Source organism: Schistocerca americana, chromosome X, assembly GCF_021461395.2.
Source record: "Schistocerca americana isolate TAMUIC-IGC-003095 chromosome X, iqSchAmer2.1, whole genome shotgun sequence".
Lineage (NCBI taxonomy): Eukaryota > Metazoa > Arthropoda > Insecta > Orthoptera > Acrididae > Schistocerca > Schistocerca americana.
The window spans coordinates 725,940,662-725,966,782 of NC_060130.1; the positions used below are offsets into that span (position 1 = coordinate 725,940,662).

At 35.4% G+C, this 26,121-nt stretch overlaps 1 protein-coding gene across 12 annotated transcripts in view; it reads right to left on the minus strand.

The window, feature by feature from the left end:
• The window catches only part of LOC124555505 (twitchin), a 367,233-nt gene that overhangs the window by 286,118 nt on the left and 54,994 nt on the right, over positions 1-26,121 (minus strand). For 11 of the 12 annotated variants that reach the window (XM_047129451.1, XM_047129441.1, XM_047129452.1 and 8 more), the window contains 6 exons: positions 24,246-24,326; positions 20,259-20,315; positions 16,859-16,927; positions 14,923-14,973; positions 14,331-14,447; positions 2,280-2,489 (listed from right to left, as the gene is read on the minus strand). In XM_047129451.1, coding sequence (XP_046985407.1) covers positions 2,280-2,489; positions 14,331-14,429 — 309 coding nt within the window. In that variant the 5' untranslated portion in view covers positions 14,430-14,447; positions 14,923-14,973; positions 16,859-16,927; positions 20,259-20,315; positions 24,246-24,326. The remainder of the gene's footprint in view (positions 1-2,279; positions 2,490-14,330; positions 14,448-14,922; positions 14,974-16,858; positions 16,928-20,258; positions 20,316-24,245; positions 24,327-26,121) is intronic. The other variant, XM_047129446.1, reaches the window with a different exon arrangement.

Here is a 26,121-nt window from a genome sequence, read left to right on the forward strand (position 1 = left end):
AATGATAAATGTTTTTTTTTTTTTGTTTTTTTTTTTTTAAGTTTTTTTAATTAGGCTCTAATGTCCCAACTGCATAGAAGTCATTAAAATCGTTTACAAGTTTTACAATTATAAATAAATGTTAGTTAATCAAGATAAAATGTGTTCTCACAATGATTGAGTACAAAATCTAAATAAAATTTTGTCTAAGGAAAAAAATTGTGTGAAAGACATCTAATAAAATTGTATCCCCTAAAGAAGACTTTTACATGTTAAACCATCCGCAATCATTAATATTATTGAAACATTTATATCACAGACAGCATTTATCAGATAAATTAAAAGTTTTTTATTACATTTACCATTTTTATCAACTGAATTTCAGTTATTATTAATCAAAATATTTTTGTACAATTATACACTTAGGACCCAGTTTAACATCTGGTGTATGGAATACATTTAACAGATAGGTCTGTAATCTTAAAAACCATCTTATATTTAAAGAAAAGTATTAGTAATTTAAGAAGTATGCACACAAAAGGACACCTTTATGGGAAATAATTGCACAAACCTCAAAGCAAAATCAATATAACAGTAGGAGAGGCAGGTCACTACTCATCACAAGGATATAGTCACAGTGATGACCAGCATACTTTTAACAAGAAGGCAATTACTTAATTGCAAAAATTTAACAGTTGCTTCTCAAAAGCATAGACAAATCTCGTACAGATTCTAAAACTCTTTGTACTTGTACTCGTATCCCTTCATGCCCTATGTATGGATTTTCATTATTTATTTGACAATTATAAATATTAAAAATTCAAAATAGTAAGAACAGTAAGCCATCAGTCATCCATAAAAGTTTTGGAAGGCTTTCTATGGCTTCATAATCTGTATAAAAACATGGGCGGCTCTTTGTTATCATAAATATTTGTTGGATAAATTGAATAAAATTATTTGGAAGACAACTTATTTTTATGTGATATTTAAAATGCAAGTAAGTGTATATATTAGACACTTTAAGTAACTGAAATGAACTGCGGAAATAAAATAAAGTAGCAAAAGTTTTAATAAGTCTTTCATGAGGATAAGAATGAAAAAACTATTTATGTTCCAGTTTACATTTTATCCACGTTTTAAGTACTAGATATGTATGAAAGGTTTAGTATACACTAAGAATTTTGGCAATATTTGAAAGAAAAGAAACTTCAGTAAACTGCACTGACACAAGGTAAATATCAGTGACTGACAGTCTCTGAATTGCAATCACTAAAAGCATCTATGATTACTGATCATAATTCTGTATGTACATTAAATATCATTTAAAAGTAATGAGAGCAATAAATAATTATCCAAAAGATGGTTGAGATGCAACAGCACAGGTCACAACTGCTACTAAATAAATGAAAGAATTCATGGAAACGTATAAAGCTACAGAAAGTTGCATAAATGTCTGCACTCCACAACAGCTGTACAAAAATTACTTTAACCTTAAGAATATTTACTACTTTTCCTTTTTATGTGTAAAACCACAAACTTCTTCTGTTTCTGATAGCAATTCCTGGATAATATTGTACATAGTTGCAAAAAAAACATTTATATATAGAAAGTTTACTTCTAGTTATGATGTTCCACCTATGTTCTTAATTTTTTGATAACTGTCATTATATATAATACTAGTTTAAAATATCTTATCCATTTGCCTGCTGCTGACATAAATCTCAGGACATGAATGCATGGGCATGTGAAAGCGAATCAAAACTTCCATGAATCTATTGAAAATTTTTAAGAAACCTTCTTTTATTCAAGTCAACTATCTGTACTAATGGGCTGTCCCAGCTAAGATTTTGAAATAAATGAGACAGGTCTCCAGTTGTAATAAATTATTTCATGTTTGTATATTGTTAACTTTCTTTGTCATGGTACTAATGAGACTAGAACAGTATTGGTGTTTCTGCAGAGGTGAAACAGAAGTTTATTTTCCTATTAACTCCTCTTTTCAAGCATCCGAGTTCCTTTGTAGAGCTAATTTCACTCTATATTTAGTAGAACTTGCATTAATTTGTTAGATGTGCATTAACTGTATGTTCCTGCAACTCCAGCATGCACTCAAAACCAATCCTACTTGTGAGGACATCACAGTACAATTTTTATGTTCTCTACAGCTACTACAGCTTCTGAAATAGTGTACCTAGCAATGATCTGTAAAGGTACAACAAAGAGCATTGGCAAATTTTACCCTGCATACTACCAAAAACGTTGCTACACACAATTCCAGAGAGACACATAAGGACACTTACCTCATCACTGATAATGAGACTTGGCCTTCGTTGTTGGTCTTCTGGTGGAATAAGAGAGCCTCGGCGGCTTGGGGGCCCAGATCCTGGTGCAAGGGAGCCTTTCCTGCTATCTGTTCGTGTTGGTGTTTTCTCTCGGATCACTTCAATCTTGGGACCCTCAGGAGCTTTAATCTCAGGAACTTTCATTCCTGGTTTAGACTTGTCCACAGGCTGATAATGAGATAAATATTTTATGTCAAACACAGGCTGTCCTAATTGAAAGTAATTACTCCATATCCATCACTTCCCTATCAATATCACACTGCCCACCAGTAACAGAAGGGAGTTCTTGAAACTATGTGGCACTGTATCACAACACTCATGAATTGATGATTTCTTTAATTTTACTCACCATTTTGTTTTAAATTCCGATCAACTGCACATCTCAAGTATAGCACACTGTCCCTATTACCACTTCAAACTTTCCGAGAGATAGCAAGCACACTCAACCACTTCCAACCATGTCTAATCGTGTTGTGAGCCAGCCAGCTCCTAGACAGAGCTGAGCAGGCAGATCTCATCAGCCTGACAGTCTGGGAGATTATTTATAAGTTTCCCTCTACACAATTCCCTTCTCATGGGAGATTGCAACGGAGTCATGGTGGGAACAGGCTCTTTCAATGGATGCCAACTGGCTCTGCTTTCAAGGCAGAAGAATTAAATAGCTGAGGGAACAGTGAGAGTAAAGAAGTATGAAGTGTTTCAAAACTAAGATGGTATAAATAGAATGGGCATGAGCTGAACATCAGATATGAGTCTAAACACCTGCTTCTGAATAAATCATGCAGTCAACAGTCAGCTATAATTTAAAATGATATTTTACACAACTACCTTTTCTTTAAAGCAGAACTAAGTATAACCACACAGAGGCACATGACTAAAGAATTTGACAAGAAGAAGTGTGACTACATCTATATGTTTAAATATATAATGAGCTAAAAGTAACATAGATCATATGAAATGTGAGACACATAAGTTATGCATTGCAAATCCTCCTCTACTGTTGCTGGTATTCACTGCCTGTCAAATAATAAATACTGTACTGTGAGTGAAGTATGGTGTATTTTTTGTAACAATAAAATATCAAAATATTTTACTATGTTTAATTTGATAGAAATGATTTTAAGAAGGCACTGTCTTGCTTGAAGCAGGTAGTGCACTTAAGTAGGTCTAAGCATGTGCTCTGTGAGGGAATGCTGTGATGTAACAGCCCTCACACAGCATGAAGCTATATTTAGCTGCCCTGTACAGAGCAAACAAATAGCATGTCTAAAATAAAGACCATGTGAGAAACAGGTTGCACATTTTCAAACTGGCATTTTGTTCTCCCTCATGAGATATATTCCAGGCTGTTGGATGTTACATTACTTATCCCAATTAATAGATAAAGGAATCTCTGAATCTAGCTTTTCTATCAGTACATATACTGTAACAGAATAAACTGAATCTTTCATTTAAGGACACTCAATTCATTCAACACAAAATGATATAGACATTTGCAACATGTAAAAAAGAGAAATGTATGAATATCAGTAAGTGTGACTAGCAATTATTCTACTACAATAAAAGCACCTAAGGCCATTCAAGGCAGAGCTGTCATGCTAATGCCAATAAGTAAGAAAAAGTGGCCTTATGAAATCAGTTTTAAGGTGTTTCTGTTGCTGTCAGCCAACTGTCTTCATGATTATAACACTAATATTTTACATCTAAGCTTTCCTAACATTCATTTTATTCTGCAATAATTAGGCTATTGGGAAATGCATAAAAATTTTGTACAAAAAAAGTAAAGGGCATTATCAAAATTTACATGGAAATTTATCCACTGGGTACATAGCATCTGCACAACATATGATATCTGGACATACAGCAAAACTACTATTCAAACAGTTACTTTTATTGTATCATCCTTTAGAGCATAACTGGTTTCAGAAGTGTTCTGTTACAAAATGCATATCACAAGGTACTGCATGTTCTGAAATCAATCATGCTCTTACTGATGGGGAAGAAAGGTAGTTGTTCAGCATTTTACTCAGCAATCAGCATGCTACTGAAAAATGCCTAATCATTTTGTGTGAATCGAAATGCAAGGCATTATCCATAGGATACACAATATCTGTTTAAAATAAGGTATTTGGACACATAGCAAAACTATTTTTCAAATTGTTACCTTTATATCATCCAATAGAGCATAACTGGTTTCAGAATAACTGTTGTGTTACAAAACACACATCATTAAGTACTGCATGTTCTGAAACGAGTCACACACTTACTGATGAAAAGAAAAGGTAGCTGTTCAGAAAATAGTTTCTCCAAATGTTTATTCAAATGCAGACCCACACAACTACATTATCACAGTGAATAAATTAAAGCCAACATAAGATACTTTTGTGTGACTGACTGCAAATAGTACACAGTCTCCTTTCAAACAGACTCTCAATAAAACCAAGTACAAACTCAAAAATAAATAGAAAATGAAAAATAAAGATATAATGCTACAATAATATAACATCTGTGTCTACAACAATATACTCAAAGCTTCAGACTAAATCTACAAACAAAATTAACTCCAGGCAAAGATTCTAATCATCATAGTTAAAGAAATGAAAAACTAAATAGGCCAGCAGTCTACTTAACTACATAAGATTGCATTTAATATTCCTGTTCTGTGTATCTGTTGGGGGTGACTATTTCATGAATTAGAATAATTAAAAAACTGATTACATAGTCTTACTCTTAGTATACTCATTATATCATAAGTCTGTCAATTTTGTGAAACACAATAAGGTATCCTAGTGACAGTGGTGCAATATTACCAACTTTCTATTTTCAGAGAAACTTGCTGTTTGTTCAATAATTCACATGCACTGACCTGGATTATTTGCAAATGCAACTATTTGTAACTTTATGCTTTTGTTGGATAAATTTTCAAATCAAATAACAATATAAAAAATGTTGGTGTGGACAGGAATCTACAAAATATGGGATAAGATTAACCACTTCAAATTCACAGATACATTCTCAGATCAGCCTTCCACTACACAATACACAAAGCCGTATGGATGTTGCTTGCAAGAAAATGAGAACGTTTTTGTGAAAAACTTAATGTTTTTGCATTATTGCCTGTTCTGTCCAAGTTTCCATTTGTAATAATGTAATTAGACACAGACACAAATTCAAATCATGGAAGGGAGCACATTCAAGAGTGCTGGGTTGCAACTCCCTGTTGAGCTACTCACATTTAGGTTTTTCATGGTTTCTCTAAGCTGCTTATTTCAAAAGCTGGGATGGGGCCTTTGAAAAGGACAAGGTTGATATCTTGGCCATTCTGAACTAGAACTCCATCTCTAATGATCTCATTATTGACAGACTGTTATACTCTAAACTCTCCTACTCTTTCAATTACACAACAAAAAAGCAGGAAGCAGAAAAGAACTTGTGGAAAGTACCATCTTGGTCCTCATCTAAATTAATTAATGGTAACCAAGGGAAAACAGATTTTAGAATGTCTGAATGAGGATTTTTATCATTTTGTATTGGTGCTGCACCTGTTGGTATAATTGCAAATTTCTTCTGATATTCATTATTAAATTGGATGGTGACCATATTTTAAATACCTGTAGTTATTTATTGTGAAGTTTCCATCAATATGTGCTCTGCACAATGCTTTTCAATAACCCAAATATAGTAAATGTACTGGAAATGTTTTCAAGAAACTACACAAACATAAGCCTGGATATTGCTGTTACTGATGGACTGGAAGTACATGTTGTGTGTATACATACTGTTTTGACTTTCTCTAGCCAGACAGAAATAGTTTAAGGTATCCAATCTCAATTCAATAGACTTGAATAGCATTACTTTTTCCTGTGTAACCACTTAGTGGACAATATGTTCAACAACACTCCAAATCAAACAATTAATCAACTACGTATGCCTTTTACTCATTGAAAAAATGAATGCAGATTACTAAGTACACCAATTCAAATGTGGTACAAAAGACAAACTGCAATGAAAATATGTGAAGACTGATAAGCTACTAATAATTATAAAGTTGTTTCTTAAGTTTAAACTAAATGTAGGTGACAAAGAGGAGCCAAGTTCAAAAAGAAATAAATAAATCAAATAAAATACAAAAGGAAGACTTGTCTGGTTTCTTTTACTGTTTTCCTTGTTCGTTCGAATTTTCTTCTTTATGTTTTAAGTTCCATAGTGAATCTCCTATCTGAACTGAGGACTGATTGCTACAATGGTGTACTAATGTTTATTTCACTGTTGTAATCTCATCTGATGCTTATTTCTTTGCTTTCCTTTTATCTTTTTGTTCCTTCTTCACCCAACTATATGCAGGAATCCATCTTTGTCTAGATATTTTCACCCATCACCAGGAAGTTTGTCTGGCTTAAATGTTAAGGCATTCTCTAATAAATTGCTGAATTTTTCTTCAAGTTTTTATGAAGTGAAGTGGGCTGTGAAACATCAGTTTGTGTGAAAACTGTAACACACGATAATTATGGCTTGAATAAATACAGACTTGGAGGAGGTGTGTAACAGTGCACAAGGAATAATATACTAAGACTGGAGAGAGATGGCAAGTACAAGCCAGTAATTTCCTCTTCTGAGTGACCTAAAATCATAGTTAAGCCAAGCTCAGTCAATGAAGAGCCATCCAATAAAGTACAAAAATTCAAGCAAGTGTCAGCATGACTGAAGTTAAAGGGCACTATACCAGCATGTAAGCCAGTTCGAATGATACCAAGTGATTGATTTTCACAAATGGGTTTGTTGTATTATGATATTTCATCATATACAGAGAATTATACAACAGTGATACAAGTGTGAAACAAGTGAATTAAAGAGTATGATATGCAGTAATGAGGGAATACTAGACAATACAATATGATCTCAGCAAGGAGATGACTGCCATCTTCTCCAGATAACAATAACAGGTCATACAACTTTGTGTACAGTGGTGGCTCAACACTAGAGTACTATTACAAGTGTGGACCTGTATGTCTTGACTGTTTGGCACCTTCTGGACTGATAGCCTTAATGTCCGTATCAGCTTCCATTATCACAAATGCCTCAGACTGGAAATAGGCATCTGAACTTTGTTGTTTGCATGCTGCATGGCAAAATGTTGTGTTTTATGCAGAGTTACTCACAAAACCGTTCTATAGTGTAAAAATGAGATGTTCTTCAGTGTATCATAGGTGACTGGTCAAAAGTCACCAACAGTCACTTTTATGAATTGCCACCATTAGTTCGTGAGTCTCTGAATGTATCTGTAGAATGCAGTTCATGAGGTGAGCCAAATGCTTGCAACTCCATTTACTCAGCATTTTAACTTGTGTGAAACTCTAGATCAAACACTAATGTAAATGTGTAGACTGTAAAATAGTACAAAGGAATACGATGTTTAATAAAGTTTTTGCTGAATGCATTGTTTGTAGAGGTGAAAATCTTGGAATTTGTAAAATAACTGCCTTCTTCTTGTGCCCTATACAGTTCCATAATTTCATCCACAGTGAAATAAAGAATGAGAGGGCTCATGTCAAATTCAGTGACCATTTGAAGTGCTTATCATGAAATGGCTAACAAATCTGGAAAAGGTTACAATAAATATCAGTCCTTCTTTCAGACCTGTTGGTGCAAATGAGTTTCTAACCCACCACACAACAGTGGTATACAGGGCTGATATGCACACAAATATCTCACTGTTCATCACACTTATGAGAGGAAACTGCAGTGTATAATAATTAGTTACTAGGGATGCAGATGCTGGTACTAATGTTGAATTTTTGAAATTGTATGATTTGATCATAGATGAGGGGAAAAACTGTACAAATGCACTGGATGGTTTCCACAAATCATCATACCTTGCACATTGCCTGTACACACTCCACCATATATTTGACTATGATTACAGGAAAGGATGCCAAAAACTTGATTGTGTGACAGGTTTTGAACACAAGACAGGCATTAGTAAAGTATTTCAAATATAGTAGTTTTATGCAGACCCTACACAGTAGCCCAAAAAAATGTGAGACTCACTGGAATACTATGATTAAAAAACAAGCTCCTCATCACGTTATGAAGGCCCAGGGGATGTCTACCAGCTGCCATGTCATCCTCTGCCTTGCGATGTCATGCAATGCAGTATGGGGGGTATGTGGTCAGAACATTGCTCCCCCAACCATTTTGCATACATTCCAGATGGTGGAGCCAAGTAGCTCCTCAAGTGGCCTCATGGGGAAAAATCCTTGTTAGTATCAGGAATCGAACTCAGGTCATCTGCACAGCAGTCATCTACACTGACCACTCCGTTACAGAGGTGGGTGAATACTATGGTAGTTATGATGAATGCAATAAAAGTTCAGTGGCATGAGAAAAAGGGGAACTGTTAGATAAGAAGGGTAGATTTGATAGAATGTAATGCAGTAACTAGTTCCTGGTGCAAGTTTTAATAATTTTCCTTGAGACATAACAAAAAGAGATCACCATACTTCAAGCTGACAAGCAGCTCACATACCAACATCCTCTCTTGAGGTTTGCCTGGAAAGACGTATTCTCTCACTGTAAGAACCAAACAGTACAAGCTCATCAATAATATTGCACAATGATCTTTACTCTCACATCATTTGTGAGAGGTGTGAAGGAAATCAATCCACAAGAGAGGCATATGAAGCTTCATGTTTACTATGAACCTTTCGAAATTGAGAACACTGTTCCTGAACCTCCTCATAAAAGAATCTTGTGACCACTGGATGATGTCTGTGGAAAATGGATAGACGAGGCAGTATCTTATGCTGAGCCTGATGAATTGTATACGTACACTGGGACTTAGTATAAGGGTTAGACTTTCTGGGAAGATCAAATTCTTTTACTATTCTTCAATCTTGCTTAACTATATCTGTAGTGTTAATTTTAGTAACTTTCTGAACATAATTGCAAGAGCTTCCTTCACTTAACTGAGTGGCATGTCCAGTTCTATGTATTCCAGCCACTAGTGCCCCCATCAACATGTGTTTCAGTTTTGTCAGGAAATATTTTAAATGACAAGATACATCGGAAACACTGTGATTCAATGGATGGAATGGTGTATGTGAAATATCATCTAACAATTTAGTTACGCCATTTTCTCACAATTATACAATTTTTAATTTAATATGATAGATTAAATAACCCAAATGTTCATAAATTAGACAGAGAACCTGAGCAGGAAAAAGGCTTTCTTGCAGTTTCATTCTTAACGTTACTTTCTTTTTAAAAACATATTCTACATAGAATTATTGGCAGCTGATTCTATTGAACTTCAAATGCTCCATTTTCCTTTCCTAGACATGTAGTCCCCATTCAGCTATCATATATTAATCTGAAAGTAACTTTTTATACTGCCAAAATAATACTAGCTCTGGAGTTTATCAAAATCATAATGCATGAAGTGTAAGCACATCTTCTTCTAACCCAGCCATCCACTCCATAATTACTTAATAAATTGGTGTCACATGCATTGCAGATGGTTACACACTTGCATTTCTATTGGATGCCTATAGCATGAGAAGCACTATCATGTCATGTCCCCAGTTTTTCTCTGCTTGGACACTACCGGACATACCAACATGGACTGGTGCAACAAAGACTGAGGCAGAGACATTGCCTGAAGAATTGCAAACACTATAATCAGAAGCATTTACACAGTCCTAGTGTTTTTTTGTATGAGTGCCCCAGCATGTAAGTAAGTAATTTGCTTCTTAAGGCATTTTTTTTTATGAAAATCAAAAATCTAAGGTAATCTGATTTGTTATTTTTGTTATTGAAGTTGTCAGCAGTAATATAATAATTATTGCTACTGATACCACTATTTTAGAATTTTAGAAAACGATTTAAGAATGTTGAAGTCAGTGACACAGTTGATTGAATATCCAGCTTACTTGAAGAAAATGAATTGCCACAGAATTCCAGTACTTGCTCCATTATCCTTTCATAGTTTGTTTCTTTACAGAGGAAGTTATTTTTTATGTTTGAAAAAAGATGAATAGTTAAGTCAAACTGGCTCTGTGGGTGAATATAGCGTCCATGTCCCTTACATACCACTTATGATATTATCAGGGACACAGAAATTTGATCCTCATATTTTTTACAGTTTGCTTTATAAGCTAAAACACATCTGAGAATTTTGAAATGATTACAGAACTATAAAGTTAAATCTACTTTCTAAATGTAGTCAATTCAGAATTTACTGTGGAAGCTTGAAGCCATATCCACCTTACGCTACTCGCTAGCACTTCCTTCACTGTGTTTCATTTTCTCAATCTTCTACTTCAATCTGCATTAACACATCTCTTGCCCTGATATTCAGTCTTGTTCACACAGTCCCTCACTAAACCATTTCTTTTTAGCCTTTCACTTACTAAAATATGTCCCATCTTTCTTAGTATCATAACTGATAATCTTGCCAAGCCAAAAAAATTGGTCTCACACTTTTTGGTCCAAAATCAAAGATCTAGCACAACTTACATGCCACTTGTCCCTTCTTACCTATAGTATATGCCTTGTGGTTAAGTCATGTAATGGACAATAATTAGGTTTCACCCTTTTTTAATCACGTTTTCAGAAAAGAATATATACACTCCTGGAAATGGAAAAAAGAACACATTGACACCGGTGTGTCAGACCCACCATACTTGCTCCGGACACTGCGAGAGGGCTGTACAAGCAATGATCACACGCACGGCACAGCGGACACACCAGGAACCGCGGTGTTGGCCGTCGAATGGCGCTAGCTGCGCAGCATTTGTGCACCGCCGCCGTCAGTGTCAGCCAGTTTGCCGTGGCATACGGAGCTCCATCGCAGTCTTTAACACTGGTAGCATGCCGCGACAGCGTGGACGTGAACCGTATGTGCAGTTGACGGACTTTGAGCGAGGGCGTATAGTGGGCATGCGGGAGGCCGGGTGGACGTACCGCCGAATTGCTCAACACGTGGGGCGTGAGGTCTCCACAGTACATCGATGTTGTCTCCAGTGGTCGGCGGAAGGTGCACGTGCCTGTCGACCTGGGACCGGACCGCAGCGACGCACGGATGCACGCCAAGACCGTAGGATCCTACGCAGTGCCGTAGGGGACCGCACCGCCACTTCCCAGCAAATTAGGGACACTGTTGCTCCTGGGGTATCGGCGAGGACCGTTCGCAACCATCTCCATGAAGCTGGGCTACGGTCCCGCACACCGTTAGGCTGTCTTCCGCTCACGTCCCAACATCGTGCAGCCCGCCTCCAGTGGTGTCGCGACAGGCGTGAATGGAGGGACGAATGGACACGTGTCGTCTTCAGCGATGAGAGTCGCTTCTGCCTTGGTGCCAATGATGGTCGTATGCGTGTTTGGCGCCGCGCAGGTGAGCGCCACAATCAGGACTGCATACGACCGAGGCACACAGGGCCAACACCTGGCATCATGGTGTGGGGAGTGATCTCCTACACTGGCCGTACACCACTGGTGATCGTCGAGGGGACACTGAATAGTGCACGGTACATCCAAACCGTCATCGAACCCATCGTTCTACCATTCCTAGACCGGCAAGGGAACTTGCTGTTCCAACAGGACAATGCACGTCCGCATGTATCCCGTGCCACCCAACGTGCTCTAGAAGGTGTAAGTCAACTACCCTGACCAGCAAGATCTCCGGATCTGTCCCCCATTGAGCATGTTTGGGACTGGATGAAGCGTCGTCTCACGCGGTCTGCACGTCCAGCACGAACGCTGGTCCAACTGAGGTGCCAGGTGGAAATGGCATGGCAAGCCGTTCCACAGGACTACATCCAGCATCTCTACGATCGTCTCCATGGGAGAATAGCAGCCTGCATTGCTGCGAAAGGTGGATATACACTGTACTAGTGCCGACATTGTGCATGCTCTGTTGCCTGTGTCTATGTGCCTGTGGTTCTGTCAGTGTGATCATGTGATGTATCTGACCCCAGGAATGTGTCAATAAAGTTTCCCCTTCCTGGGACAATGAATTCACGGTGTTCTTATTTCAATTTCCAGGAGTGTATTTCAGTGTGAGCATTGTTGGTGTAAGTCTTCCCAGTTAATGGCACTCCAGTATATTGCACATCAAGGGTCTTAAATGTAACAGTCTCATACAGGTAAGTGTGGTTAGTGTCTATATATCATACTGTCACGTTTATATTGTGGTTGTCATAGTTGTTGCTGTTGTTGTTGTTGATGATGATGATGATGACAATGATGAAGATGATGATGATAGAAGGGAGGGAGTGAAACCCAATGCAGGAAATTAACCAACTTTTTTCAAATGGCACAAAGAGGGCTGCCACATTTAATACTCCAGTCCAATGAATGGATCATCAACAGGATTATCAAATACCTGCACTTGATGAGACACTGTGGAAATGTTTGGAATTGAATCAGGATATTGAAGCAAAGACTAGTAATCAGGAATTTTATGAAACAACCTTGACTCTTCTTGCTGGCCAAATGCTGGTCATGTTTGTATTTTTTTTTTTTTTCCATTACCTGGATTTAAACATGATACCTTCATATCAAGCACTGCAGCAGAAGATTATGTGCGGCTCTTATGCAGATGCAAGTCTTTCGGCTTTATATCAGTTCAGTGGCTTGAGAGTCAGTGCTGTTGATTATCTCATCTGTCACAATGATGCTCAGTGGAAACTGTTCAGACATTCCCATCACACAAAAATCTGAGGTGGTAACCAGGAATCATATATTGGATCACCACATTAATGGCTAACCATTACACTCCAAGGAATACATGTGTTAAACTATATAAAATTCTCAATCAGTGCAGCTCACAAGCTATGTCTGACAGGCATGAGTAAATAAAGCCTAATTATCATTAAAAATCTTGGAAGTAAGAATTTATGTTGCTAAGATAGCCTAACAGTTCATGTTTTACTGTATTTGTTACTGTACTTCTATTAATATTTTATTTATTCTGCTCCTCATTCACTTCTATGCTACAAAGCCTTTTGTACCTTTTAACTACCATGCTCTAAGTAGATGCCTGCTTTTATCACCAATTTCCATTTACCTACTATTTCTCCTTAGTTTATGCTCTGCTGCTTACCTGTAATCAAACAGACCTCTGCTAACCTAACTGCTACAAGTTGCTATCTTATGTTTTGGAATCTTTTCTCATATTTCTTTTTCCACTCTTAGTTTCTCATTTAAAAAAGGACCCCATATCCTACATCCTTAAAATTTAGCCCTTACTTTCTACCGTTTCTGTTCTCAAGTGAACAGTCTTTATGAGTACAGTAATGAGAAGATTGTTTAGCTACTGTTACTAGTGATTAATACTTATAGTTTCTAATCCATCAACAAACTGAAAAAGTGGACATAACTATTCGTCATTATACTGCTATTTCCAGGCAGTGCTTACAATTCAGCAAGTATCTCTTAGAATTTAACTGCTATCAAAGCTTTTTCTTCATTTAAAACTGTGTTTTTGTGTCAAAAATCTGATAAAAATGTCAGTACAAATATTTCACTGTATGTATGACAATTCCATCAGATAAAATTACCTTTAAGGAAGCCAGATAACTTTCAATGGTGTACATCAGTGCAGGAAAAGTATCATCATGAAGTTATTTTAAAATTAAAATAAATTCAAGCTATCAGAAATTCTACGTAACTGCAAAACAGCACAAATAAAACTGCCAAGTACTTTTTAGCTACAAGTAATCAAATTTCTACAGGCAGGCTGCTGTGATGGTGGATTTGAGGTGAATCCTGAGACTGCTGCACATTCTAAAGGAGGTAAGCCATTAACAAGAGGAAGATACCTTTTAAAATGTAAATATTTATGCTATTGTGCTCTCAAATCCACCTATTCACTGGGATCTCAATAAGCGTTACAGCAATTACACCCAAGTTAAAAATTCTACTGAATCGCCGCCGAAATACTGCAGTAATGCCACAACAGTCAGTGGCCTACACTGTGGCCAACAAAATGAGCTGGCATCAAAGGCTCACCTTCGGAGCTATGTCATTAAATGATTCCTCTTCCTTGCTTAAACCATCATCCACCTCTTCTTCAGACTCTTCCTCAGAACTACTAGGAATATATGCCATTGGGTCGTATCTACGAATCTACATGTAATTATAGGGGTGAATAATTTACATGTGACATGAACAACAACAAGAAATTTTTGAACATCACACTTGCTTCACCAAACATGAACTACTACAGTCACACGAAACTGATGACTTATCAGAATACATAAAGTTTTAATTTTTAAAGTTATTGGTATCAGTGACAAACTACCCAATTACAAGAGTGACTTTCAGGATCTAACATAAATACAGTTCATACTTTCTCTAGAGGCTCTTCATTGTATTGGGGTAACAGTCCCTATTTACAAGTGCTGAACCTGTAAATCTGTTTATCCAGAAGAGCTTTATCACTAAACTGATTTGGGTAATTTTACTCGTAACAAATTAGCAAGAGAATCTTTCTTGTTAATAATGTATATGAAAGGAAATCAACATTAAAACAGATGTAATCATCCATGTTAAAGTTACCAAAAATAATGAATTTCAGTGAAACAAAGAGCTACTAACTCACCTTTGGTGGTTCAGCTGGTTTATCAACAGACAATTTTCTTTCTTCTTTTTTCTGGTGAAGAAAGAGTATGTTATAATCATTAAGTAAAAAGACTATACATTAAACAGTTTAAAATCAAGAAACTCTTAATGTCATATTGTACACATAACAAGAATATGCTAATTAGTACCAATCTGATACATAGCTACATGGGCTCTGGTTGTCATATCACATGTAGCTTAGTCACGCAAATTTCTCATAAGCTTAATTTACAGTTTGAAATGATATAAACAAAATATTACTGGTTATTCTGTTCTGGCATTTTAAAGTGGAACATAATGACTTAATCATTGATTCCAAAAAATATTTTTAAAAAATGCAAAAACATTCACAATTCTCCAAGAATGTTGTAATACCACAATTCTGTTTTGGAACTGAATGTGGAATTAAATAAGAAGAGTCACATAAAATTGAATTTTTATCATAATGTCTTCTACTATGAGCCACATAACTACTGTCAACATCAGCTTCTTAATACGATACAATTTCATAAAAACTATAAATTACTTAAAATTCTGATTCTTATATGCAAACTATAGGTAGTTAGCTAAAGATGAACTAGTACTTAACCTTGAAATTATATAAAGCTTTTCTTACATAAAATATTCTGTGATAATTTAAAAAATTAGAATCAATAATGCTATGAAAGTGTGGCAAACATCCAAATTACTTTTTAAGTACATTGTTTACTCGACCTATGTACTAGAAGATTTCTTGTTGTCTTCCATGACCTGAATCAACTATGGTCAGTAATAAAAAATGAAATAAATTTTTATATAAATTCCTGAGAAGGCCTTGGATATGACTACATTATGCTGACATATAGAATTAATAAGAACTGAAGTCATCAAGATGAAAAATTTAAATATTGAGAATTGTGATTTCTTCTTTGCAGAATTTGTAACATTCCGATGGGTCAACCGCCATTATCCTCACAGACAAGTGTCATGTTCTATTTTGGAGGAAAATAGGCTACTACTAGCCAAGTATGCTACGATGATTTGATTCACTTAGAATAATCAATCACAATATCAATCTTGAAAAAAAAAAATTGCTGGCAGTCATTCGCAAATAGTGCAATTTGTACAGAGTACATTTACTATACTGTATCCCATCATCACATCTAAAACAGAAATGGAGACATAGTCCACCACATACTCAACAGAGTGAAAAATTCATAAAACTGTCATATAGTATAGTAGTAGCTCTTTCAATACCAACTTTTCAAAGAGTTTCATACACATTTTGTCACAAGAAACCTGAAAGACTATGAGATGGCACTGCCTAGGAACAGAATGTAGGGTTGTGATTAAATACTCAATCAACAGGCCATGTACATTAGATTTGCTAAAATGTTACACTTACTATCTGTACACTGATCTTAATCATTTTCAGAAGGAGGCCGTGAGAAGAAAAGGGATAAGCTCCATCTCACTGATGGACTACAGCCAAGTGTGATTGTGTGCCTTGTCTTTTGTTGTTTGTTAGTTACCACTTATCAAGACTAAGAACTATTAAATGCTTAAAATGAATAAAAATTACTTCTTTCAGGATTGTTATTGACATGTGTATTGGGGAAAGAACTTTTCTATCATATACAAGTTTAGGTAATGGCTACATAGCTGGTTATTTACACCAGTGTTCCTAGACCATTAGGTTAGCAAGAGCTGAAGTAAACATAATATTTTAACAAAGTCTTATTTGTTGATTCAGAGTCCAGGGAGTCAATAAACAAAGAAAGAGACTGATAATGAATGATACTGCAGTCTTGCAGTCATTTACTGGAACAGCTATGTGTAGAAAAGCATCATTCAATAGAACCTGAGTTCACACTGGATCTCTTACACTGTAAAGTAAAACTGCAGTTTTGTATATTAGAGAATGAATTATAATTTACCTTTTCTTCAGTCACTTTCTTCTCAATCGTCGACGATCTTCTGGACTGAACTTTAACTTCCTCTTCTACCTGTTATGACAAGAAGGAATCATGAAAATAAATGAATTTTTGTGCACATAATGCATGAAGTATAATCTATCATTATGCACTTACAGTTTCAAGAAATGGAGTTGGATGTCTCCGTAAATGATGCAGCAATTGTAGAAAAATCACTGAGAATTATATCAACAATTGACATTTGAAGAATGGGTCAATCAAAAATTAATTAACCATTTTCAAATCAAACAAAATGCAAAAAAATGGAAACACACATATGTTTAAAAATATTGTGTATTAAAAAGTGAAAAGAATAACTGTATATTTGTTATGTGTGTACTTGTAATACAGAATAAATAAAACTGGACACTACAGTAACAGAATTGTCACAGACAGGGTTGGCATAATAAATTGTAATGATGAACACAAAGAACTGAGAAGCTTGAAATAATATTTGAAGCACAGCTTACTGTTTGGCTGAAGACAGACCTTTCATACAATCTCATGTTACAGAATACACTAAGCAACCCTTGTTTCTTTTAACAACCATTCAACTAATTAACTGCTTTCCATCATCTACCCCTTAGTTGCTCAACGTTTTGCATATAGTTTTGTAAACTGCTTTACCTATTTTGATATTTACCTTTCTTGGCATATTCTACACTTTGTTGCTCCTTCTGACTGAAGATTAATAAGCAGAGAACACTCACATTTAAATGCATCCACTCAGTGAAATACTCAAAACTGAGTTTAATTAGTCTGTATCATATTAGTTTGAGATCTTAAAACTGTGTACTGACATCAGCTCATATTCCTTCATTGTTTGTACCTATTCCATGCTAATACATCTTTGTTTCCCTTCTGAACAATTCTAACATCTACTGTGTACTCAACAATAACCCTCATGTTGGCATCGAATTAAAATTGGAAAATCCTCTCTTCCTAGTTGCAGTAAGTTAAAATTAGAGTGATAGGAGGTTAAAATTATAGTGATATGGGTTGTCAAAATGTCCTCTCCTTCTCTTCATTCTAGATATTTTCTTCTCCTTTTCCTGCATTTTCACATGACTTCCTGCTGTCAGGTGTCTCAGAATTATAACATCTAGTTCCTCCTTCACTTTATCTCAACAGACTACAGTTAATAATGTTGTATTTTGATCTCTCATAGATTATTTTCCATTGTAAAATTTTTCTTTTAAAACAATGTTTTATATATTCTTTCATCTATCCTGATACATTCAAAATTAGAATTCTCCAAATTGTCCCGATCTTATAGCTAGTGCCAGCACACTTTATTAAATTCAGAACCAAACCACTTCTTGGAACTGAATAAGTGCCCACTAAATACATGGTTACATTCACCATCAATGAAAGCTCAGTTTTACTACTACGTTAACTGCAATGGTTGTGCACCAGTACCACCAGAAAATTAGATACACTACTACAGAATTTAAACTCACAACATTAGAAAATTCAATATTTTATGTTCTGCCTCAAGAAGACACTTATTTAGCATTCACAGAAAAAGCACAGTAACTTATACAGTAATTGCTGTTGGGTGCTTGCATCCACAGAGCCACAAACATGCAGCTTTTCATTCAGAGGTGCATCACCTCATATTTGTTCCATTGTCTGATTCACCCTTTGAAATAATGAAACTACAGACCATCAAACATATTGCTCCCAGCAATGACTGTAGCTCTGCCCTGATTGATAATGTATTATGAAAAAATAAAATGATACCACTTCTGTACATTGGCTAACAGAGATTGCTCAGTAGTTACAAAGACTGGTGCAAAATCCCATATACTGAGACATTTCAGACAGCCTTGCAAAAAAGTTAAAAGTCTCACAACTACAGACCTGCATTTTATAATACCAACAGAATATCCAAATCTTTATTCAATAGTAAAGACAAACTGCAGCCAATGACAGAGAGCAGAGTATATAAAATCACTTGCAAGCAGTGTGAAAAAGTATACATTGGTCAGGTAAAGTCATGGCAATTAGGCTATGTGAACATGAGAGAAGCTGCAGACTAAGGAAGAAAGATTCAACCTTTATTGATTATCTTTGAGCAGAAAACCTTTAATGTGATGCAGAATGTGAAGTCTTACATTATATTAAGAAAACCACAAAGATGACCCAACTGGAAATGAACAAATACATGACACTGAATGCAAGGCTAGTACTAAATGATTAGACTCAATTTCCATATTCCCCTTTATTAAACTAAGTTTCATTACAAATACTAGATTGACACTATAACCTCATCTTACTTCTCATCAGCTGTTAAATTTATCTCTGCATAAAACTTTGTTTATGCCCTCCCTCCCCCTCCCCTCTGGTTTTATAGTTAATGTAATTATTTCCATGTGAAAAAATGTTTTCCTAAACAAATGCTGTCATTTTTGTACATTCTGTACAAATGATATACTTTCTCTATAAGATGGGCATGCACCTATTTCCCATGATAACAGTACTAATTTGCAAAACCATTAAAATCATTTTGCCTGTGAACAAAATTGCTTTTTGGTACAGAATCTTTCAGTTTACTGGTTCAAAGTTAGTGCAATACTCTCTATCAGGAAAATCTTTTGATATGAAAGAGCAATGCTTGTAAACAAAACATGTAAGAAACTGTACAGTAAGACTTAGTATGCACAGCGAGCAATCAACAGAAGTTTATGATTTTTCCTTCTTAGGGGACGACAATGATGTAGAATTTTTTGAAAGGAATTTCCACCACTTGACCGTAAATTACTGTTAATTTATTTCACACAATCACTATTTCAGTTTTATATTATTATTATTATTATTATTATTATTATTTACATATTTTTTGATGCTGGTATGTCATTTAGGCATGTTGGACAGTTTCTGATATTTCAACGTGCACTTTAGAATGGCTATAAAGCTGAAATCATGATTTTTGTGAAATAAATGAATACTAATTTACAGTAAAATGGCAGAAATTTCTTCCAATAAAAAAAAAATTGCATGGAATTGTGAAGTCTGAGAAATTTATCTACATATAACTACAGGAAACTACAGTAAACACGTTCATGATATTCTGCAGAAATTTCTATTTCTATTTACTCATTACTGAGTTTTTGACTTGTTTGGTCATCAGCAGCTGACAATTTTCATTATGTGCTGCCAAGTACACTTACTGTTATTCACAAATAACTGTGTAAAAAAGAGTGTTCAATTCAGAAAGCTTTTAAAATCACAAAGAGATAGAATGGGTGGCAACTTTTTTTTAACAATATTTATAACGCTATCCGAATAATCCATAAAATCATAAAATAGGAATTGAAATTTTGGATAGTATTATTTGACAAATACTGCAAACAGTCCTTACCTTCCCATCTGCAGTCTGGACAATGGATTGTCTTCTCACATCCTTTGTTTCCTCAATCTGTAGAGAGAACCATTATCATTAGAATAAATGTATAGTAACAGAATACCTATCTTATGTGTTATACGAAAAACCTTGTAAACAAACTTGGAGAGGAGAAACCCGCTCTACATTTATCATGTTGAAATCTATACTATGTGAGAAGTACTGAGCACATTTTCTCAGAAAACCTGTTAAACAGTATATTAATATATTATTTGAGTCTTACAAAGCTCTCAAAAAATTTACAAGGCTGTCATCTAATGTAGTATGTTGTTTCACTTACCATAAAGTTTATATATTATTCCTTAAGAAAAGGAGGAGGTTGATAGTAAACTTATCATAAAATAATGTTATTCCCAAAAAATTGCTGGAGGGTTCTTGAAGAAGATATTATAGACAAATTTATAAATGGTAGCAAAACTTCAAGAAAGTTACTAACACAGAAGGCGAGAGCACTAAATGACAAATATTTTATTTTATTTTATTTATTTCATTTTCCAGTATTTTGCATGCTATTGATGTTAATAGTTCATAAAAATTAAATAATATACAATGGTACAAATAAATATAAAGAAAACAGTTAAATCATGTTGATTTGCATACAAACACACAATGAGTATAAGTTAAAATTTTGGATATCCCTTCACACAATCCAAAAATTCCTCTATGATATAGAAAGATTTTTTTAAAGCCAGTTTTTCAGAACATTTCTACAAGTTTTTAATGAGGAAATGTGTGCTTCTGGTGGCAGTGCACTGGGCTGCTTTACTCCAAGGTATGTATAGTTACTGTGAGCCTTGCTTAGTCTTGTTAATGATTAGGCTGTCTTTTCTTTGTGACATGTATTGTGACAATGAAATGATTGTCTTAATCTGTATCTCTCTTAGTTTTTTTATGTAGACTAGGCAACTAAATATAAGTAATGATGGGACTGTCATGACACAAAGTTTCTTGAGAGGTGGCATACAAGATACACTGTTTTTGAATGGCTTGTCTCCTTTTTAATCTAGAGGGATAACTACTGTTATGTTGAAGCAGGCCACAAGATAACAACTCATAAAAATCCAATTTATTAGTACACAGAGTGATTGTCATCTAATGTCTGCTATCTTTTTAATAATAAAATTTGACAGACCATACAAATCTTCTGATTTTGAATTGCTGCATTTTGCTGTAACTACTGCAACATCAGTGACAGTAATTTGTATCCACTAGAATGAGGATGTTGCAGGTTTGTTTTGTGATGTGAAAAACTTTGTTTCTTTTTTTCTAAATATATCTGATTTATAGCTGTCATTTTGTTGAGTCTGGTGTCCTTTGTTACCAGAATTAATACAGAAGTTGTTCATTTCATCGGGTGTGATATTGATAGTGTCACAAGTGGCTCTATTAGTATTGGCCAATTCTGCTTTGATGATTATCCAAGTAGCCTTGCATTTGTTAGCCGAAGGTGTTCACTGATCTTTGATTTGTCATAGAGACTGAAGACCTGTACTCTTAATTTTTTGAGGGCAGGTGTGAATCATCACTGTAAACTTCTATGATTACCTTTGCTTAGTTTCGCATTGTGTCTTTTTAAAATTTCAGGACAGCACTTATTACACATATTAGAAACAAGATTGGCAAAGCTGTCAAATGCTTCATCAGCATTTGTAAATTGAGACAGGAAGCTGGATCATTGAATCATACAAAGCTCTGATCTGAAAGCATTGATATGAGAATCATTAACAATTCTAATGAACTTGGGTTGTTCACATTGTTCTGTGGAAATTTTTGTCAGCAATTTTAACCATATCCCTTCATAATCTGATAGGTACATGGTATTAAAAAGCTGTATTTCATAAATATTTCTTTCTACATTTGTTATAACATTGTCCACACATGATAATCATCTTGTTGATTTGTTATTTGCACAAAACATATTGTGTATACTGGGGACATTAAGCTTTGCTGTTGCAACCCAAATGTCAATATTAATATTTCCAACAATTAAAATATCATGTTGACAATATTTTTGCAAGTGAGAGATTGTTCTATCCAGTAACTCTGTGAAGACATCACTATTGCTGACAGGGGTATGGTGTACAGGCACTACAATTAGTTTGGGACCTAGAAATTACTGAAGTTAACATCAGTGCATTTTACCAAAACATCGTTGCTGACATATATCAAGGTACCTCCATAGTTACTATGACTTCTACAAAAACATGATACTAAACAAGAGGCTCATGGCTCATACAAATACAGTTGATTCTCATTTAGCCAATATTATTTCATTCCTCATGTTAAGTTAATATATCAAATAGATAAAAATGGAAATGTCGTGTGGCTAGGGCCTCCCGTCGGGTAGACCGTTCGCCTGGTGCAGGTCTTTCGATTTGATGCCACTTCGGCGACCTGCGCGTCGATGGGGATGAAATGATGATGATTAGGACCACACAACACCCAGTCCCTGAGCAGAGAAAATTTCCGACCCAGCCGGGAATCGAACCCGGGCCCTTAGAATTGACAGTCTGTCACGCTGACCACTCAGCTTATCAAATAGATAATGAAAACATTGTATATTACATTTTGGTAGTTTTTCACTTAGTATTTCTAATTCTACTTCTAATTTTTCTAACCTTTTTTTAAAAGTCACATCTGAGAAACCCACAGTTTTGAAAAATAAACTCCACACACTCATTTAAACTTATACATGAACACCTAACCTGGACTTCAGGACACATGTTCTGATAAAGAGTGTACTTCTTTGCTTTAAATCTTTTTTTAAATTTTATCATTGGGTTTTATCACTACATAGAGAGATGAAGGGGTTTTGGTGATATCATTTACATACACAAAAATTTATTATGCATAATTCTAGAAAAAAATAATTGTTGGTACTTTCCTGATGTGGAATTGTGTTAGTGCAAATCAAAACAAACAATTAAGTCATTATTCATCACAACATTTCTTCTATAGGTAATGCACAATGATAATACAAACTTCAGACAGTCAGTTCACTAGCAAATCTCCATGTTTTGTGAGGCTTGCAGAAAATTTCTGTAGAAGTGTGTACATACTGTCACATCAAATGTAAAAGGGCCCTTTTTCCTGTCATCCCATTGACACAGAGTAAGGTGGTGCAGTTGTTAAGGCACTGGACTTATATTTAGGAGCAGTAGGGTTAAAATTCCAATCTAATCAAGCACGTTTTTAATCCATGATTTACCTACATCATCAATATGAATGTTAGTACATTTTCTCTGAAAGTAATATGGCCAGTTCACCTCCATCCTCACTGTCACTGTTTGTGGCCTACTTCCAATGACATCAGGTATGATGGGACATTCAACCTTAATATCCTTTTGAAGACACCAATCCAACATAAATAATAATTATAACCACGAACTTACATTCACCCTGCAAGCTTCATGCAACATTTACTCCACAGTATTCATTGTCTCACAATTATTCCTCACTATATCAAAGTCATCACTATAAACTCCTAGCAAAATAGTAACAACTTCAAGTCAGCCTTTTGTTCTTTTGCAGAGAAACTACACTGATGTTTATTTTATTTGATTAAGACAAACCATGGAAAACTTCATTTTCGATGTCCAAGTGAAGAATTGACCATGATGTTCCCCAATGTGAGTTCAGTGTTTCAACAACTGTCACCATACCCAGTTTTCCAAGCAGGATAATTTCAACAGACTCTCCATGGTATATTTTACATTTGTTTTATGAAATACGTTATTCTGCTATTGTAAGAACAAGAACTGTATCTGCTTGATACAAATATCACCACACTCATTTGTCCAAGCAGGATAATTTCAACAGACTCTCCATTATACATTTGCTTTATGAAATACATTATTCTGTTATGGTAAGAACAAGAACTGCATTTGCTCAATACAGGTAAATACTACATTTATGTGGTTAAAAGATATTATTTCTTGAACATACCTTGACAGATTCCACTTTCTTTGATTCAGTTATTTTAATGGCTTTATCCTCTTCCAGTTTTGGTTCTTCTTGTTGAATTATCTAGCATGAAAAAACAGTCTTTTCAATATCATTTCATCACAGATTACTTAGAAGAAAACTTCTGAGAGTATGTGATTATATGTTTAGTTAAAACTTTACTGAGGAAACTCTAAGCTTAAAACTGGTATGTTGGTTGTATAAATGGATTTGAGAAATTAACTGACAATTCCTGCAAAGTAACTCACATTTTTTCATCAGTCACATATCAGTACTATTCAATAAATGTCATTTTCAAATTTTTCATTGCACATCAATGCAAAATTCATATACTTAGGTCTAACTTACCAATCAATACCAAAACGTCATGTTACAGTATATACAGTACTATTAACAACAAGAAAAGGAATTAAATAATTTTTTATCTTACTGCTTCCATAGTCCTGAAAGAATTAGAACGTCAAACACTAGATGTCTTATTACAAATAATAAAAACTTTTTATTCTCTTATTATTTTATACCCAATCACCTGTGTTGTTCCTTCTGCTGGCCAACAGAAGAAGTTGTAAGTTTATGTCCATCCTTAGTACTGACTCTTATCCAGAAAATCTCAAATGTAATTTCAATTTCTATCTCATGTGATTTGAATTCTTATCTACTGTGACAAATACACCAGCTCCATTTACGATTAGAGTCTACTCTCAATATACACTTCAATTTTCCCCAAAAATCCTACTGCTATCAATTTTGGATTTGACCAAGGTTTATGCATTTGCTATAATTGGAGTGTCACAGCTTTTTCGGGGAGCTTCAAACTATGACACTTTACTCTGAATGTTTCAACAGTTAGTCATGGGGATTTTAATACTCTTTTCTGGGCCAGCCATTTCTTTGGATCTTACACTGACACTTCTGGGTCCACTACAGGTGTCGTTATCTTGGTAGCAGTGTCTGATTTACAGGGCACACCTGACCCGTTTATGGAGACTCAACAGTTCTCAACCCTATGACACAAGACCAGAAAATCACAGCCTAACTTGTCACAAAACCTTTGAAGTCTCTTGTTTAATCCTTTCACTGTGCTCAGAGCAACGGTGCTGGGGGATGTGAGAGGGGGGCGGGGGGGTTGCTTGATTAGTTTTCAGAACAAGGCTGCAAACTGTGAGCTTCACTGAAACTCTTAGTGCAAGGCTGGTCTTCTCAACCAAATCTGCCAATAGCTGGAATGATCCAAATATGAGCTTGGAGCCCAGATAGGAGGAATTGTTTGTTCCAATGGGCACCAAAATATGCTGTTTTTGCACCCTGTTCCCTCAATGGCTGCCGGATTAGCTTCTTCAACATGCTGAATTAGATCCCTAGGTATACACACTGAGTGCACCTATTGTTCCTTCCCAACACCCCCACTGCCATTTCCCTGAATCCTTCCCTTTCGTTTCTACCTCCTCTTAATACTGATCACAGTAGGTTACCCAACAGGTGAAGTGAATCTCACTGGCTCAGTTTTGGTTTCAGTGAAAGATGTTACCTCTAACTTGTTGGTTAGACAAATTGAAGTAACAGCCTGAGTTCCCCCCTAGTCTCTGTCTTCCCTATACAGGGCACTTAATGCTATCACTAAATTACCATTCACAGTTAAATGAATGAGTAGTAATAGATTTTGTACTTCCTGTAGAGGAGACAAGATCCACGGGAGAGGATAGTGCTTGAGGTATCTTTCATATCTCCTATATGTGACTCTCGGGAGCTCTCCCAACACACTCATTTGCAGCAGTTTCCAATTGTTTGACAATAGTCATGGTAATTCCAAGTTGCTCATACCATGTTTGAGAAAATCTTTCACAGTGCGGCTGCAATG